Below are 17,035 nucleotides of genomic sequence, written 5' to 3'. Positions count from 1 at the left end.
TGTGACAAGACGTACGTCATTTTTGACGATTACTTGGACTATGGTTGCCATCCAATTCCAAAGGGATCTTTCCAAGCGTCGTATATGTCCTTGCAAATGTGGATTTACCTCTATCAATTTTTGTATGGGCGATTTCCTTAAAAATGTCTAATGTTGTATGTAATTTACTATTCTTCATTTTTTTTTTTTACTATTATTATTTTAAAAAATAATACTATTTATGATTCTTATATTATCGATTATCATTATTATTTTCTTTTCCATAACTCTATTTTTATCTAATTATCATCAATGTTGCTCTGATGATGATGATGATGATAATTATTATTATTATTTTTATAAAAAAATAAATTGATAATAATAATAATAATAACAACAAGAAGAAGAAGAAGAAGAAAAAGATATTGAGAAAAAAAAAAAAAAAAAAAGGAGGAAGAAGGATATTTATTGTTACTTTTATATATTTATTATTATAAATTGATATATTAATATTATTTATTCTTTTATTTTTTTATTTTTTTTTCTGAATCTGTCCAACATTTGAGTTGATTGAAGATGTTAATTCAATCGAGTGAGTTGAAAATGAGGAAAAGCAAAAAAGATAATTAATCCAACCATTATTAATATTCATCTATAAATAATTAAATATTTTAAAGTTTTATATTTTCATAAGATATCTTTGGTAATCCAACCCTTTTGCCCAAAGCATGCACCGGAGAGCATTTTTCTTACATGGTTGGTTATAAAGAGACATTATGCTTTACCTGATACGAATTGACATGAAAAAATGTTTTTAAATCAAAATAAAAAAATATTCTATCAAATAAAATTATGCAAAAAAAAAAAAACGAACATCATTTATGAAAAATCAAACACCAATAATGAATCATATTTGGTAGCGGAGCTCCACTTTTGACTGAAAAATATTTATTGGCCCTTATATGGCCAGTTAGTTAATTGCTTTAAATTGTTTTATTCGATCGCTTATATGGTCACGAAAGAGTGCGACTTTCATTTGTACATTACTATCATCATATCATGTTTTCTTTCTTTTATTACCACACTGTAAATTAAATCTTTTTTAATGGTGTTATACAAAGAGGAATAAGTAAATTATTGCACAAGAAGATATAATGAATATAATTACAACCTCTTAAGGTGTCATATATGATAAATATTATATTTTGAAAATAATTTTTTTTGTGTGTGTGTAAAGTACAACTAAAAAAATAAGATACCTGAGGGAGTGGGATTTTTCTTAAAGAAGAAAATAGAGTTAAACTAGTTATTGACTCAATAAATTAAATAATGAAAAATAGCAGCAGTAGCAAATTCTAATTTCATCCACCTAAAAATAAGGGAGGTTTTTCGGTGGGCATCAAAGTTTTGTTTAGAGACAAAAGTAGATGTCGACAACATGAATGTGTGTTACTACTTCAATTCAATACAAATCAAGCAGATGCCAGCAGCAACTGATGGTGAAGATAAACTTGTTTCAAATCTTGGACTCAGTTTGGCTTAATTCTGATCTTTAAATCAGACAAGCATTTATTGGCCTGAAAAGGGAGTGCCATCCGATCCGATGACTACTAACTTCACATCGCATCAACCTTATTTTATTCCATAAGAAACTCTCAATCTTTTATCTTATAATTATTTTCAAAGCATATTGTCTGTCTGTCATTTCACGACAAATGACACCTATCCACCATGGTGGTTGAAAGAACATTAAATATCCTAGAAAAAAAAAAAAAAAGAGTATAAATTTGCAGTGTTTAGCCCAGGGATGGTAACCTTCAATAATTCTTAGAGAAGATAATACACGAGGCATTAATCAGAATTTTTATTCTTACTGTCTATCATAATAATTCACAAAAAAAGAATTTATTATTTTGTTTTCGATGTCATGACTAAAATAATAATAATAATAATAATAATAATAATAATAATAATCCAAATATATCTTATTTTTTGTTATGTTGCAAGATGCATATTTGTTTTGTGACACAAGTGTATTCCCAAAATAGAATATCAAAATAGTTCTTGGATTTCTTAATCATAGGAAGGGGGTTGTGATTTACTCTTGATACAATTTCTTGATCCCCTAATAAGCTAAGCATTTATATTTGTTGCGTGGTGCATCTATCTAATCCGTCACCTAATTTCTGAAAACTAAATCTAGTCATTTGCATTGTTTGACTTTTTTTTTATTTATATTTATTTTCTTTGTCTTCGATTAAAATAACAAAAACAAAAACATCAACAAATTAAGAAGAGGAAAATTTGGATCACTTCTCCATTCCTCCACATGTTAGTCCACGTAGCTTTCCACTTGGCAAACAATATAAAGCTTGTGGCGTCAAACTCTCACCACGTTGACGTCTAAAAAGTTGATTAGTTAGTAGTAGTGGGCTTCATTAAAATGATTCTTCTTCATGATGTACGCTTTCAAGTTCATAAGTCGACGACAACAGACTAATTTATGAAGTATATGAGTGTTATTATTGAGGAACTATATGAACTCGAAGGAAAAGCGATTAAGGGCACACCATGTCATCTCTCCACTCTCCCCATTTGAAATGCCAAGGAAGAAAGAGAATGAGTAGATGGATACATCGGAAGATTATGCTGCTGCCTTCTAATTGGGACATACGATCGATGTGGAGTTAACTAATTAATCCAATAATTCTAAAAGGTTCCTCGGAGCACAAGCATCATGATGATGCTGTATCTGTACCCATCAAAATCTAATCTAATCTAATCTAATCTAATGCACGAGGTTTTCATTAATTGGGAGTTTTTCTTTGACGCAAACCATAGTCAATCGGTTTAATGGTTTGTAGGATTGACCCTTAAAAGATGTTTAGAATTTGAATGGAATTTAAAGAAGAAATATATGTAAATGCAAACGATCGCATATAGTGAAGAGCCTTTACATGTCCCGTGTTTAGTGGTTTATCATGTTAATTTCCCGATCCAAAATGATGGGAAAATTATGACAACGGGTTTTCTAGAGATGTTGCGGTACAATTAAGTCAACGGGTTATTAGTACTTGATGGAAAAAGTCATCGTACAAAGTGGACCCTCAATTAATTGTACTTTCTAAAAAAATAGGGTTGCACTTAATGCACAAACAAGTGCGTGCTCGATATATTATCTTTTTATATAGTCATCTAAATTAGTATGACTAATTATATATCTCGGACACCTTATTTGTGGTTGACATGAAGAGACCCAATTTGCATGTTGTTGGGAGATCAATTGCATTGCTTTGGCTTGGCATGAATGCAATGCATGAGATGACAAATATCTTGTGCTAGCATCTGCTCAGAAATATGCCTCGTTGTTCATTGTGTAAATTATGCATGCACTGAGCATCACAGGCAGTCTTAATGCATTTGCAAATCTGATGGTTCTATTGGATCGATCATATACACCCATAGCTAAAGTTTCACAACTAGAATGACACTGAAGAAATACTCTACTCATCCAAGTAGTCATATGATAAGCTTTTAATCCTGAAGTTGACACGCTCGAGAATAATGAATGTTGATCATGTCAAACCATTCATAGCATGGACCCTTCAACTTAGGTTTCAGGATGGCAGTTCATGTCAAGAATTTTGTCACCTGGTTAACAGGTTCTGGGTGACAAGAGTGCCACAGGTCTGTCTCCATTAGAGTTTCCCGTGCATGGTGACAACAACTATTCATTTGTTGCCTCTATCAAGTTTGTGTCGGCCTGACTTCTTTCGGTCTTTCCCTTCATCAGAGTTTCCCGTGCATGGTGACAACAACTATTCATTTGTTGCCTCTATCAAGTTTGTGTCGGCCTGACTTCTTTCGGTCTTTCCCTTCATCAGAGTTTCCCGTGCATGGTGACAACAACTATTCATTTGTTGCCTCTATCAAGTTTGTGTCGGCCTAACTTCTTTCGGTCTTTCCCTTCATCAGAGTTTCCCGTGCATGGTGACAACAACTATTCATTTGTTGCCTCTATCAAGTTTGTGTCGGCCTAACTTCTTTCGGTCTTTCCCTCACCTTCGGTTTGATCAGCGAAGGATGAAAAGTTGTGTCATCTTCCTAAAGGCATCATGATGACCCTTGTAGAAGCTTGTTTATAAACATGACAAGCGATTCCCATGAAGGACAAAAACAAAACATTGGTAAGACAGTTTACCATCCGGTAATGTACACTCGAGTCTCTTGTACCCGAATCAAAGTTGAAAAGTATGCACACGCACTTGGTCTCTTGGGCAACCTAACACATTATACATGAACAAATAGCTTACACCCTTCCCGCATATTACAAGAACCAATCGAAAATATGGAGATCTCCCAACATGATATCGATGTAATCTCATCTCGAATTTGGTGAGGTCACTACTAAGGATTAGCAGCATTGATCTTGATGGATGAATATTAATTCTGAGTTGATGTTTTGATGGAAGGCATCTTTTCTATCATTATAAATTTAGGATTTGATCCTCTCTCCACCCAAACCGACAAATGTAGGATGCTGCTCAGTTGATTTTTATTGATTTGATTAGAAAGATAATCTTTTTTATTTTTAATGCAAGACAATAAATATTGATATTCATTGATTTCCTTCTGAAGTAGATGAGTCTGTGAGTCATATTATGATCCTCAATTATATTATGATATTATATTTTTATTTTACTTATATAATTTTATGAGTAATTTGATATTTATGCATTATGACGCTTGTTAGTCACCAAAGTGGTCAAACATTAAAACTACACAAAAATCAATTATATAAAATTTATAATTCATTACCGATCATTAGTGATGCTTATTAATAAAAGTGACATGATGGTACCATTTGTAATCTTTATTGATGATGTTGATAGATTATAAGAACTTTTGGGATTATCGAAAGTTTGATCAATTATTCTTATAACTAATAAATATAAATATGATAATTGATATATTTACTAAGATTTACTTTTGTTTATCCAACTATAGCAAAATACCTGATTTGAGTATATTCAATTGTCAAATAGAGTGAGACATAAAGAAACATAATTATGGTTGACTATTTTAGTTTCGTCCAAAGGAGAATTTTGATATGCATTTATAATTTATCTACAATATTAAATTTGAATTATGTGTAACATTTACACTCAAAGCATTAATGTAATAGTATTTTATAATATTGTATCCCTTAATTCATAAAGAATAAATATTAAAAAGATCTCAAAGGAAATAGAGACCCTATATTATATATTATATATATATATATATATATATATATATATATATATATATTTATATATATATATATAGTAGATAATCTTTTGGTTTTAATGTAAGACAATATTTAAAATATTGGTCGTGTTACTTGTAATAAATATTTAACGAAAATTAATGTTACTCAAAGTTTTAACTCAAAACCAAATTTTATTTAGCTGAAAGAGATTGACCATTATATATAATTTTTCAGATTTTATAACATTGCAAAACAGAAACATTTCTTCCCACAATCGATTTATCACTAAGCTCAAAACCTTAGCCATTTGCATTACCCAAAAACAGCAACATGTTAAAGAAAACATCGAGAGAAGACGAGTGATTGCCATCAACTGCTACACACATCAATGGTTGACCAACCACAACAACTAATGGTGGAAACACAAAGTGATAACATTCCCTGACGTGCATCAAACGTCACTATTAAACCGCGGACTCGTTAGGTATTTGGGGCACCCAATACGTATCCACATCCAAACTGACCTTAGATCTCGCAACTGTTTCATTGGATCACAAGTCAGCTGCGAGAAATCTTAGAACTGATTCCAAGCTGCTCCATTCTCCTCATCCCTTCTTCTCCCTTCTCTCTCTCTATATATATTCTTGTCATCTGCATGCGCATGTAGTAAAGCAATGGCGAGGATAGTGGTATTGGCCACTGGTTTCATGGCCATATGCGCCTTGTCGTTCTCCCCCGCGGGCGCCGCCTCGCTCTCCCCCGCTCCGCCACCCTCTGATTGCTCGGACATCGTGTCCGCCCTGATGGATTGCTTTTCGTACGTCACCAACGACAGCACCACTCCTTGTCCCAGCAGGTCGTGCTGCGCAGGCGTCGCCGACGTCGTCACGGAGAGCCCGGAGTGCATCTGCCAGACGCTGCAGGAGGCTAACGATCTCGGTGTCGCCGTGAACATGACCCGGGCGCTCGATCTCCCCGCCGCTTGCTCCGTCAAGGCGCCCAAGATCCACTGCGACGGTGAGCTGTGAATGCGTTTGTAGATATTGCCATCTTCACATCTGCAGACCTCAATTGTTTTGTTTGGGATTGAAATTGCAGCTTCTAGTCCTTCGGCTGCACCTCCATGTAAGTGATGATCGCGAAGATGCTAATCGAGTATTCGCTATAATGTCTTGTTGGTGTCCATGATTCAGCGAACGATGTGATCCTAATCCTTCTCGATCAAATGCAGCACCCCCACGGCCATCTCCAGGCCCATCGCCATCCCCGCGGCCATCTCCAGTGCCATCACCGACCCCGCGGCCATCTCCAGTGCCATCACCATCCCCACGGCCATCTCCAGTTCTATCGCCGCCGCCAACTACACCGCCAGCTACTCCATCTCCAACACCGGCAACTCCGCTGCCGAACTCGGCTGTTACTCCATCACCGACTCCTGCTTCAGCACCCATGTCATCCGAAGCACCGAGGCTGGCTTCTGTTGTGGTGGCCATTGCAGGCCTTGCTTCTGCTATTTTCTATCAGATTCATTTCTGTTAATTTAGATCAGTATGATGGCAAATGCATTCTGAGCTTGTTAGGAGGTGTCTAGTTTTAGTTTCCATCAGGAATTAATTGTCCTCTTTTTCCTTCTTTATAATAACAATTCAGGATTATTCTTCCAGTAAAATAATCAACCCTGTTAATTTTAGTTCCTCTGTTTTCTAAGGAATTCAGGAATTTTGTTTTGTTTTTAGATCCATAATTAAAAACTGGAGACCCTAATCGTGTAGGGTTAGTGTATTTTGAAGAAATGATTTCAAGGATAACTTTGTAGATCACTTAAGATCCACTTGTAAAGTTTTTATTGGCCAAGGATGTTGTTACCGTGAAACTTTTCATTGAGGTTAAAACTTGTTTGTTTAACTCGCTTTAGTCCGATCTTTGTTACTACGCCTAAACCAATCGTCGGGTTGGGCCCCGCAAACTTACCCTGACACCGATGCCAACTACATTCCTTGGTGCCTCTTCCGCAGATCCCGTTGCTATCCCGTGACATACCACCACCCCACCTGTAGCCCTGCAATCGAATCTAAACTTCCGACATGTCAGCATTCTCTACCTTTACAGGCTTGACGATAACCACTATATATATATATATTTTTTGATATGGAGATTTTGTTTATATTTTATATGGTATAATTGGCACGTAATACGGAAATGGGCTTGGAAAAGAATAGTAAGCCTTTATCTTCAACAGCTAAGTCACAAAATCTTTGATTATCTAGCACTAATATGTATTACTCCCCGTAAGGGGGTTACTATTTATTGTTGGGCGATTGGTCATGGAAAAAATATTTTTTTGAAAATTTCCCGAATTATACCCCTTTTTAAAATTCTTAAACCACCACTCTCGATTTTTAATATTTCAAAAATATCCCTTAAAAAAGCTGTCATTTTTAACTGCATTTTAAAAACACTGTATATATATCTTTATTTATTTATTTAAACTACTATATAGTATTTTGTTTTAAAAACACTATACAGTGTTTTTGATGGCACAGTGTTTTTGAAACAAAAATACTATACAATACTTAAAAAAAAAAACACTATATTATCTTTTTATAAAAATATAAAAAGATTGGGATTGGATTGGAATCAGACATGGTTATATAAATGTGTGTCCTCTATGCATGCCAATTGTCCTTCATTTTTCAATAATTAGTTGGTTATTGGCCCGGTAATATGTGATGTTTGGATATCTGAAATCAAGTATAGAACTATTATACTAATTTATCTTAACCAAGGAAAAGTATTATGTGATTGGTTTTTTGAAGTTGTTTGTTTTCCATCTTTCTCATTTTTCCTTTAATCATATCCTTCCTCTTTATGAAATATCATTTGTAGGTTAGAGTTAGTTCCTTCATTATTTGCAGTTGATATATATTCTTCATGGTATATTGTCTTCAATTCCTATCAGAAGCCATTTTCATTGCACATCTGGTTCATATTCATGTCACTTATGATTAGTGTCTATTCATATACATTGAGAGTTCATTATGCCCATAGTCTGGAGACCACTTTTTAGAGCGTTGATGCTTTGTATGTTGATTATATATATTCCAACGGCAATATAGAAAATAAAATTAGCTATATATTGGGTATCTTGAGACCACTTTTTACTGTGTTGATGCTTCCTATATTATTATACACAATATAGAATATAAAAACTAGCTAAATATTGGATATCTTTCATAATTTTAAATGCTTGAACCAAGGCCACCCACTTTTCAAATTCACAAGGATGTGGTACCATCATTCTAGTAGACTCATATGTTGAGAATGCTCGTGGTTGAAAATGTTTAGTGTTTGTATTGTTTCAGTAGTAGAGGATGGTGGTTAGATTATTTCAAGTCAATCACGTAGAATGATGATGTGGGGGAGTCAGAGTAAGAGAGAGATGGCAAGGGATGAGTTGTGAACATGATAATAAGTCATAAAATGATTGGTAGGAAATAATGACAAATAACCTTGACAGGAACAGTTGGCAGAAGTATAAGGTGTTGAATTTTGTGCAGGGTGTTCTGTTGATTAAATAATAAACAAAAAGGATTAGCAAAGTGCATGGAGTTGAACCGTGGTGAAGTTGTAAGCATTATTTTGTGTTACTATTGTGCGGAAAGATTATGTCAGTCTAAAAATCTTCGTTTGATTAAAATTGATTTCGACAAAAACCATTTCGGAGAGATATTAACATTGAAATCGTATTCGTAAGCGTAATGGAAGTAAAGCAAGTAAGTAGTTTACAGTGAAGGTAAATAGCAAGAATAGAAATACAAACCAAGTTTTTATAGTGGTTCAATCGCCGTGACCTACATCCACTCCACCGATTCTCCTTCCGTCGAGGCCATCGGTATCCACTAACGATCTTCCTTTAATAGGTGAAGATCAACCTTCTTCTTACAACTCTATTCTCCTTTTGCAGGCTCAAGAGAGAACCTTTACACCTTTTTTTTACAAAGCTTCTCTCACACTCTTCCTTAGAATGATCTCTAAACTTTAGAAGGAGGGACTTTATACTTTATAAGGGTTTTCAACTCTAGAAATATAGAGTTTTTGTTCACTTTTCTTTCTTCTCCATGCAGAAATAGCTAGGTATTTATAGATCCCAAATGACTTCAAAAATGAAACCAAAATTCAAATCCCTTAAAATTTTAAGGTACAGACGGTACCACTGCCTACAGCCTGACACTGGGTGGTACTACCGCCTAGAAGACTAGGTCTGGGCAATACCATTGCCCAGACTGGTGGTACCACCTCCTGACATAGTCTCGGAGACTATGCCACGATGGTTTCACTTGTTTGGTCATTGTTTGAGCCTTTCTCTTGGTCCAACACAGCCCAAACTTGGGCCCAACTATCCTCTAATTAGGTTGGCTCAATTCTACAATTTTGTGCTAACTATGAATTTTAAGATATTTACTAAGTTAAATAAGTTCGTAAGTCACCGGTGAACTTCCGATGATCTCTTGACAATGTTCCAATAGACTCCCAGCAAGCTCCTGGACTTCTCGACGATCTTCTTGGCAGTTTCCGATGAGCTTCTTCAGTAAGCTCCTAGACTTCTCGATTAATTCCTATAGAACTTCCGACAAACGTCCGGACTTCCGACGAACTCTCGAACTCCCAACAAAATCATGTCCTTGACTCCGAGACTTTATTTTGCTTTATGCCTTGCTATCGTAATTAATCCTGCACACATAAAACCTACTTTGAACTAGACAATTAATACTAAGCTAATCAGATGTTGTCCGACATGTCATTGGTTCATCGATGCCTCGTCCGATTGTTCGATGCCTTATCCGATTGTTCGACGCATCATCCTCTCTTATGGCCTATTGCCCAATTGGCCATTTAACCTTTGTAACTCCGATTTCCTTAGCGTAATATCCACTCTTCTTGGCCCGATGCCCGAACTCATGGCCCGAAGTCTTCTGTCGATACATCGACCGATCCTTCGGCTCAATGTTCAATCTTCTGACATATTTTTCTTTAGCCCAAGATGATTCTTCCTGCTTTAATTATCTCTCCTTGATCGAAGCATCCTACGTCACTCAAAACACAGATTCAATCATACACACTATCAATTGGTTTCATCATCAAAATTCGAGATTCAACAATCTCCTCTTTTTTGATGATGACAACCAATTGATGACGAAGTTAACCTGAACTCCCCCTATCAATATATAATATTGATGACGAAGTTAACCTTAACTCCCCCTATCAATATGTAATATTGATAGAACTCTTGGATTCAAAAATCCAAACAATATGTTATCATAAACTTATGCATAATATCATCATATTTCTCCCCCTTTGTTATCAACAAAAAGGAGAAGTTCAACTATCAAGTATTTAGGACATATTACAGTTCAAATCATTGCATTATAAATATAATCTTCAGTTTTATCATCATGCAAGCTAGCAAAAATTTGAGTTTTGCAAGTTTGTAAATTTTGTTATATGTACAAGTTTAGCATGTATTGTTTCTTGATATAGGCAAGATAGCACTATTGCTTCTCTTGAGATTGAAAGCTAGCAAGTCTTGGTGATCTTCAAGATAGCAAGTTCTTTCTTCTCTTTTGAGAAGCGCAAGCTAGCAATTTTGCTTCCTTTGCAATATTTAAGCTAGCAATTCTAACAAGTTTTATATCAAGCAAGCTAACAAATTTTGCACCATACAAGCTAGCAAATTTTACAAGTGTTACTTCTCTTTGAGTATCAAAAGACATGATTCATTTTGACAAATCTCCTCTTAAATAATTAAAAGAAAGTCTTAGGAGATCAAATAATAATGGATATTCAAAAGAAATTTTAAGTCATGAATTTCGAAAAAGATATTCTCTTTAGTAAATCTCAAAAAGAAACATAGGAAAAAAAATTTCAATTCATGCATAACAAATTTTATGATTCAAATTCAAATCGTAACTAATTCCAAGGAATCAAAATCATTCAAATTCAAATAATCAAAATTATCAAAATCTTTTCAAGAAAATTCAATGAAGGCAACGTAAATAGATTCTCATGAGAACTAGATTCAGGCATAATGTCTCAAATTTTCATGAATGCCATAAAACATGATTTATTTCAATAAATTTCTTCTTTAATAAGTGGATAAAAGGATCAAATGATATAATATCTTGATTCATACATAAGAAATCTCAAGTTATAAATTTTGAAAAATCAAGATAAAGCTCATTTAAATTTAAATCATCAAATCAAGATCATTTTCAAGAGATTACATAAGATCGATTCATCAATAAGAATCACTTGTTGAAAAATCGAAAAGCTTAAGAGGTAATTTCAAGAAAAATATGCATTCTACCTTTTTGTTTTAATCTAAGTGATTTGATTCCATACAAGCATGTTTTTGTCATTTTATGCCAAACAAAAATATGCATCATCGTTTAAAATGAAAAAGAACTTTCATTACGGCAAAGATCGATAATCCATAAATCATAAGAATAATCATGCATAATTTTTAAAGACAAACTCATTAAGCATGATCTCAAATCATCATTATATTATTTTATTAAAACATCAAGCATGGTTTCATTGAACATAAGGCATCTTCAATCAAAATCAAAAAACAATATGGAACTCAACATGATTGCATATTATTACTTTTTAAAAACATACATATGATTATTCTTATTAGGTGTACAAGCATTAGATTTATATCTAATATTTTGTTATATTTTCATAAAACATACAATTATCATTAACATTTTTAAAATTACTAGCATGATCCTCTTTTATTTATTAATTAATTTTTTTTATAAACTAATCAAGAAAAGCACTATGTAATTTCATGGTAAAGAAAAAGAGATTTGATTAAGTTGCTTACCTTGTTGACGAAAGCTGTCAAAGAATAGTTTGCCATCTTGCCCTTGTTGGTTTGCTCCTCATCTTCGGATGAGCTTGTTTCGACCCAAAGTACTTCTTTTTTCTTGCGTTCATAGCAAGTAGTTGCATTCTTTTTATGTTTATTTTTATTCTTTGATTCTTATTTTAAGAATTTTTTAAGCTTTAAGAGTTTAAGGTCATCATCATCATCACTTGAGTCATCACTCAAGTGGTATTCTATTGTTCGAAGTGCCAAATCCTTCTTATTCTTTGGAAAGTTGTTCTCAAGCTCTTTATAAGTATTGAAAGTCATTTCATATATCAATAATAAACTAATATGTTCTTCGAGAGGAAAGTTGTTTAAATTCTTAGCCTATTGAATGGTCGTTACTTTCGGATCCCAACTCTTTGGAAGGGATTTTAATATCTTATTAATAAGTTCAAAATTTGAAAAATATTTGCCAAGAGCTTTTAAACTATTAACGACATCCGTAAAGCGAGTGTACATGTTAACAATAGTTTCGCTCGGCTTTATTCGAAACAACTCGAAATCATGCATCAAAAGATTAATCTTTGAAACTTTTAATTTACTAGTGTCTTCGTGTGTGGTTTCAAGAATGTGCCAAATATCGAAAGTCGTTTCGCAAGTGGAAACCCGATTGAATTTATTTTTGTCTAAGGAGCAAAACAAGGCACTCATAGCCTTTGCATTTAAAGAGAAAGTCTTCTTCTCCAACTCATTCTAATTGTTCATTGGAAGGGAAGACTTTTGAAAACTAAATTCGATTGTATACCATAAATTCAAATCCAAAGGAAATAAGAAAACTCTCATTCGAGTTTTCCAATATGTGTAGTCTGTCTTATTAAACAAGGGAGGACGAATGAGAGAGTGACCCACTTGAAAGCCGAAAAGAGCAATTTCTCTTGGGTGTTAAACCAAATGAGAAACGAATGTGGATCTGATTCCAACTATTAGGAACGAATCGACACTAAGAGGGGGGGGGGGGGGAGGGGGATGAATTAGTGCAATAGAAAGATTACGTCAGTTTAAAAATCTTTGTTCAATTAAAATCGATTTCGACGAAAATCATTTCAGAGAGATGTTAACTTTGAAATTGTATTCGTAAGCGTAATGGAAGTAAAGCAAGTAAGTAGGTTGCAATGAAGGTAAATATCAAGACTAGAAATATAAACCAAGTTTTTATAGTGGTTCGGTCGCCGTGACCTACATCCACTCCACCGATTCCCCTTCCGTCGAGGCCACCGACATCCACTAATGATATTCCTTTAATAGATAAAGATCAACCTCCTTCTTACAACTCTATTATCCTTTTATAGGCTCAGGAGAGAACCTTTACACCCCCTTTTTACAAATCTTCCCTCACACTCTCCCTTAGAATGGTCTCTAAACTTTAGGAGGAGGGACTCTATACTTTACAAGGGTTTTCAACTCTAGAAACATAGAGTTTTTGTTCACTTTTCTTTCTTCTCCATGCAAGAATAGCTAGGGTATTTATAGACCCCAAATGGCTTAAAAAATGAAGCCAAAATTTAAATCCCCTAAAATTTCAAGGTATGGGTGGTACCATTGCCTACAATGGGCGGTACCACTGCCTGCAGCCTAACACTGGGTGGTACCACTGCCCAGTCTGGTGGTACCACTGTCTAGAAGGCTGTGTTTGGGTGGTATCACCGCTTGACATAGTCTCAGAGATTGTGCCATGATGGTTTCACATATTTGGCCATTGTTTGGGCCTTTCTCTTAGCCCAACATAGCCCAAACTTAGCCATTTACTAACTTAAATAAGTTCGTAAGTCTAGGTTTCTTTCTGATGAGCTTTCAGCGATCTTCCGGTAAACTTTTGATGATCTCTCGGCAATATTCCAGTAGAGTCCTAGCAAGCTTCTGGACTTCGCGATGATCTTCTAGGTGAGTTCCGATGAACTTCTTCAGCAAGCTCCTGGACTTCTCGATTAATTCCGACAGAACTTCCGATGAACGTTTGGACTTCCGACAAAATCTCGAACTCCCAACGAAATTACGTCCTTGATTCCGAGACTTTATTTTACTTTATGCCTTGCTATTGTAGTTAATCCTGCATACATAAAACCTACTTTGATCTAGATAATTAATATTAAGCTAATCAGATGTTGTCCGACATGTCATTGATTTATCGATGCCTTGTCTGATTGTTCGACATATCATCCTCTCTTGCGGCCTATGCCCAATCGGTCAGTTGACCTCCACAACTCTGATTTTCTTGGCGCAATATCCGCTCTTCTTGGCCCGAAGCCTGAACTCATGGCCAGAAGCCTTTTGTTGATACGTCGATCGATCCTTCAGCTCAACATCCAATCTTCTTATATGTTTTTCTCCGGCCCAACATGATTCTTCATGCTTATGAAGTTTGAGAAAGAATACTAGTTTACCTCTAACCTATTCGGGCTTCATGTACTTATGGCACCTTCCAACTGAACTGGTTCTCTATTAGTTTTACGTCACATTTGCTTATCATCTACGAGACTATATAGCATTTGCTGTGTTGCTTTCCCTTCTGATTGCCGAACTGTTGCTTGGTCATACTGTCCACCAATCAAATCACTATTCAGTGCATCAGAGTTGGTCTTATAGAGGTGGAATAGTAATTAATTAATGGTAATACTCATAATTGTATCCTCTTCTTCGATTGTGTGCGGTTTTGGGCAAAGTTTATCATCTCTCAGCCAAAAAGAGGACTGATAGTTACCCTCAAGGAACACAACCAGCATGTTCATTGCATCCACCAAAGTTGTTCCCAGACTAACAGAACCTTCATCACTCAGGGCCTGTCTTCTTACAATTCCAGCATTCCAATCTACTCAACAACCTTCTCCCCATGGCCCCAGCCACTACATTTTGCTCCTAGACCAGTGCACTACTCTCCCCCAACTCAAACAAATTCAAGCTCCCCTTGCTACCACAGGCCTCCATTCTAACCCTTTCCTCTTGGGCAAGCTAATAGAGACCCTCACAATTAGACTCCACCACCACCAGCACACACTTCCCTACGCCTTGCTCCTCTTCTCTCACTCCCAGCAACCTCCCAATCTCTTCGCCTGGAACACCCTCATCAGAGGCCTCTCACTCAGTCCCGCACCTCATCATGCCCTTCTTCTGTTTGCTACAATGCTCCAAACACCTTTCGCGGTGCCCGACACTTACAGCTACGCCTTCGCGCTCAGAGCGGCCGCTCGCTTGCAGTCTCACCGGGCCACGAAAGCTATCCATTGCCTTGTTATAGCGAGTGGGTGCCAGTCTAGCAACCACGCTATCAACTCTTTGATGCATGCGTACGCTTCCTGCTGCGACGTGGCCTCCATGAGAAAGCTGTTCGACACGGTTCCCTCCTGGGATGTTGTTGCATGGAACGTGATGATCAGTGGCTACGTTCACAACAGCCTCCCGAACGATGCCCTGAAGCTATTGGGCAGGATGTCATCGGCGAGTGTCGCCCCGACCGATGTCACCGTGATCACTGCCCTTTCTGCGTGCTCCCAAATGAAGGATCTTTGCTTGGGAAAGCAGATGCATGGGTGTGTTCACAAAAGGACCATGCAATTTGAAAAGGAGATCAAATTGTGCACTGCTCTCGTCGACATGTACGCCAGATGTGGTCGCTTAGAGCCGGCGAAACAAGTGTTTGACGAGATGAGAGCTAAAGATGTTGGCGTTTGGAATGCTCTTTTAGGTGGGTATGTTCATAATGGCTGCTTCATCAAAGCTCTGCAATTTTACGTGGAACTGCAGGAATCGGGGCTTACGCCCGACGAGCCAACGCTGGTCAGTGCGCTGAGCGCTTGCGGCCACGCAGGCATGCTTGATCTTGGCAAAAGCATCCACTTCTACATCGAAGAAAGATTCCCTCGTTTCGATGTGGTTCTGGGTACAGCTCTAATCGAAATGTACTCCAAATGTGGGTGCATCGAGGGGTCGCAAGAAGTGTTCGACAAGATGGCGAAGAAAGATGCCGTGGCTTGGAGTTCGATGATCCGTTGTCTTGCGGTGCACGGGCACACCAGACACGCACTGGCGCTGTTTGTTTCGATGCAGGGGTCGGACGTGAGGCCGGACGGTGTCACCTTCGTGGCTGTTCTGTGTGCATGTAGCCATGCCGGGTTGGTCGAAGAGGGGCTGGGCTACTTCAAGTCCATGCAGCGAGACTTCGGCATCGTCCCTCGAGTCGAGCACTATGGTTGCGTGATCGACCTTTTGAGCAGGGCCGGCAGACCAAGGGAAGCTCTCCAGTTGATGTGCTCCATCGAGGGGAAGGTGAACGCAGTAGTTTGGAGGAGTCTTCTCAGCGCTTGCAGGGTGAACTTGGACGTCGAACTTGCGGAGATTGTAGTGCGGAACTTGATGGAGCTGCGGTCGGATCACTGTGGGGACTACGTACTCCTGTCGAACACGTACGCGGCGAAGAGGATGTGGGATGATGCGAGGAGAGTGAGGAGGGAGATGAAGGAACGACAGATAAGGAAGAACCCCGCATTTAGTTTAATTGGCTCAAGCTGCTGATACATGCTAAAATAATTATGAGAATTAGGCTATATTTTACTTTAATTGGCTCAATTATGTTTCATTTGATTAAGCCTAATAATCTTACTCAATTGGCATGGCCCGGTTCAGTCTTTTATTTTAATTGGGTCAATTATGGACTAGTTTAGTTTGATTATGCCTAATAATATTGCTCGCGTGGCCCGGTTCAATCTTTTATTTTAATTGGCTCAATTATAGACTAGTTTCGTTTGATTATGCCAAATAATCTTAGCCCAACTTGCTTAGGTCGGTTCTCGCTTGAATATGGTTGAAAATGGTCCGCTGGCACCTGTATTTAACCATAGTCGAACCGAGCCCTAACTCGTTCATCAAGCGCAAGAGCC

At 36.8% G+C, this 17,035-nt stretch overlaps 2 protein-coding genes across 2 annotated transcripts; both read left to right on the top strand.

Annotated features, from left to right (window-relative positions):
• The first annotated feature begins 5,872 nt into the window (after positions 1-5,872).
• Positions 5,873-6,888, top strand: LOC103972949 (non-specific lipid transfer protein GPI-anchored 23). The gene is made up of 3 exons (XM_018821222.2): positions 5,873-6,247; positions 6,329-6,355; positions 6,462-6,888. Exons 1-3 carry the CDS (start codon positions 5,905-5,907, stop codon positions 6,767-6,769), a joined length of 678 nt encoding a protein of 225 aa, XP_018676767.2. The 5' UTR covers positions 5,873-5,904; the 3' UTR covers positions 6,770-6,888.
• Positions 6,889-14,882: 7,994 nt separating this feature from the next.
• On the top strand, positions 14,883-16,670 carry LOC103972948 (pentatricopeptide repeat-containing protein At2g29760, chloroplastic-like). Its single transcript, XM_009387369.3, has one exon. It carries the CDS (start codon positions 14,883-14,885, stop codon positions 16,668-16,670), a length of 1,788 nt encoding a protein of 595 aa, XP_009385644.2.
• Positions 16,671-17,035: the final 365 nt, after the last annotated feature.

The sequence above is a fragment of the Musa acuminata genome, chromosome BXJ2-5 (genome assembly GCF_036884655.1).
Source record: "Musa acuminata AAA Group cultivar baxijiao chromosome BXJ2-5, Cavendish_Baxijiao_AAA, whole genome shotgun sequence".
NCBI classification, from domain to species: Eukaryota; Viridiplantae; Streptophyta; class Magnoliopsida; order Zingiberales; family Musaceae; genus Musa; species Musa acuminata.
Note: the sequence above shows the minus strand (reverse complement) of the source record. Positions and strands in the feature narration are given on the sequence as shown.

What these genes read in the sequence shown, in the direction of transcription:
- LOC103972949 (XM_018821222.2), top strand. Translation starts at nt 5,905, where the DNA reads ATGGCGAGGATAGTGGTATTGGCCACTGGTTTCATGGCCATATGCGCC. An exon ending in GCCCAAGATCCACTGCGACG is followed by an intron (nt 6,248 to 6,328) that starts GTGAGCTGTGAA and finishes TTGAAATTGCAG; the next exon opens with CTTCTAGTCCTTCGGCTGCA. An exon ending in TCCTTCGGCTGCACCTCCAT is followed by an intron (nt 6,356 to 6,461) that starts GTAAGTGATGAT and finishes GATCAAATGCAG; the next exon opens with CACCCCCACGGCCATCTCCA.
- LOC103972948 (XM_009387369.3), top strand. Translation starts at nt 14,883, where the DNA reads ATGTTCATTGCATCCACCAAAGTTGTTCCCAGACTAACAGAACCTTCA.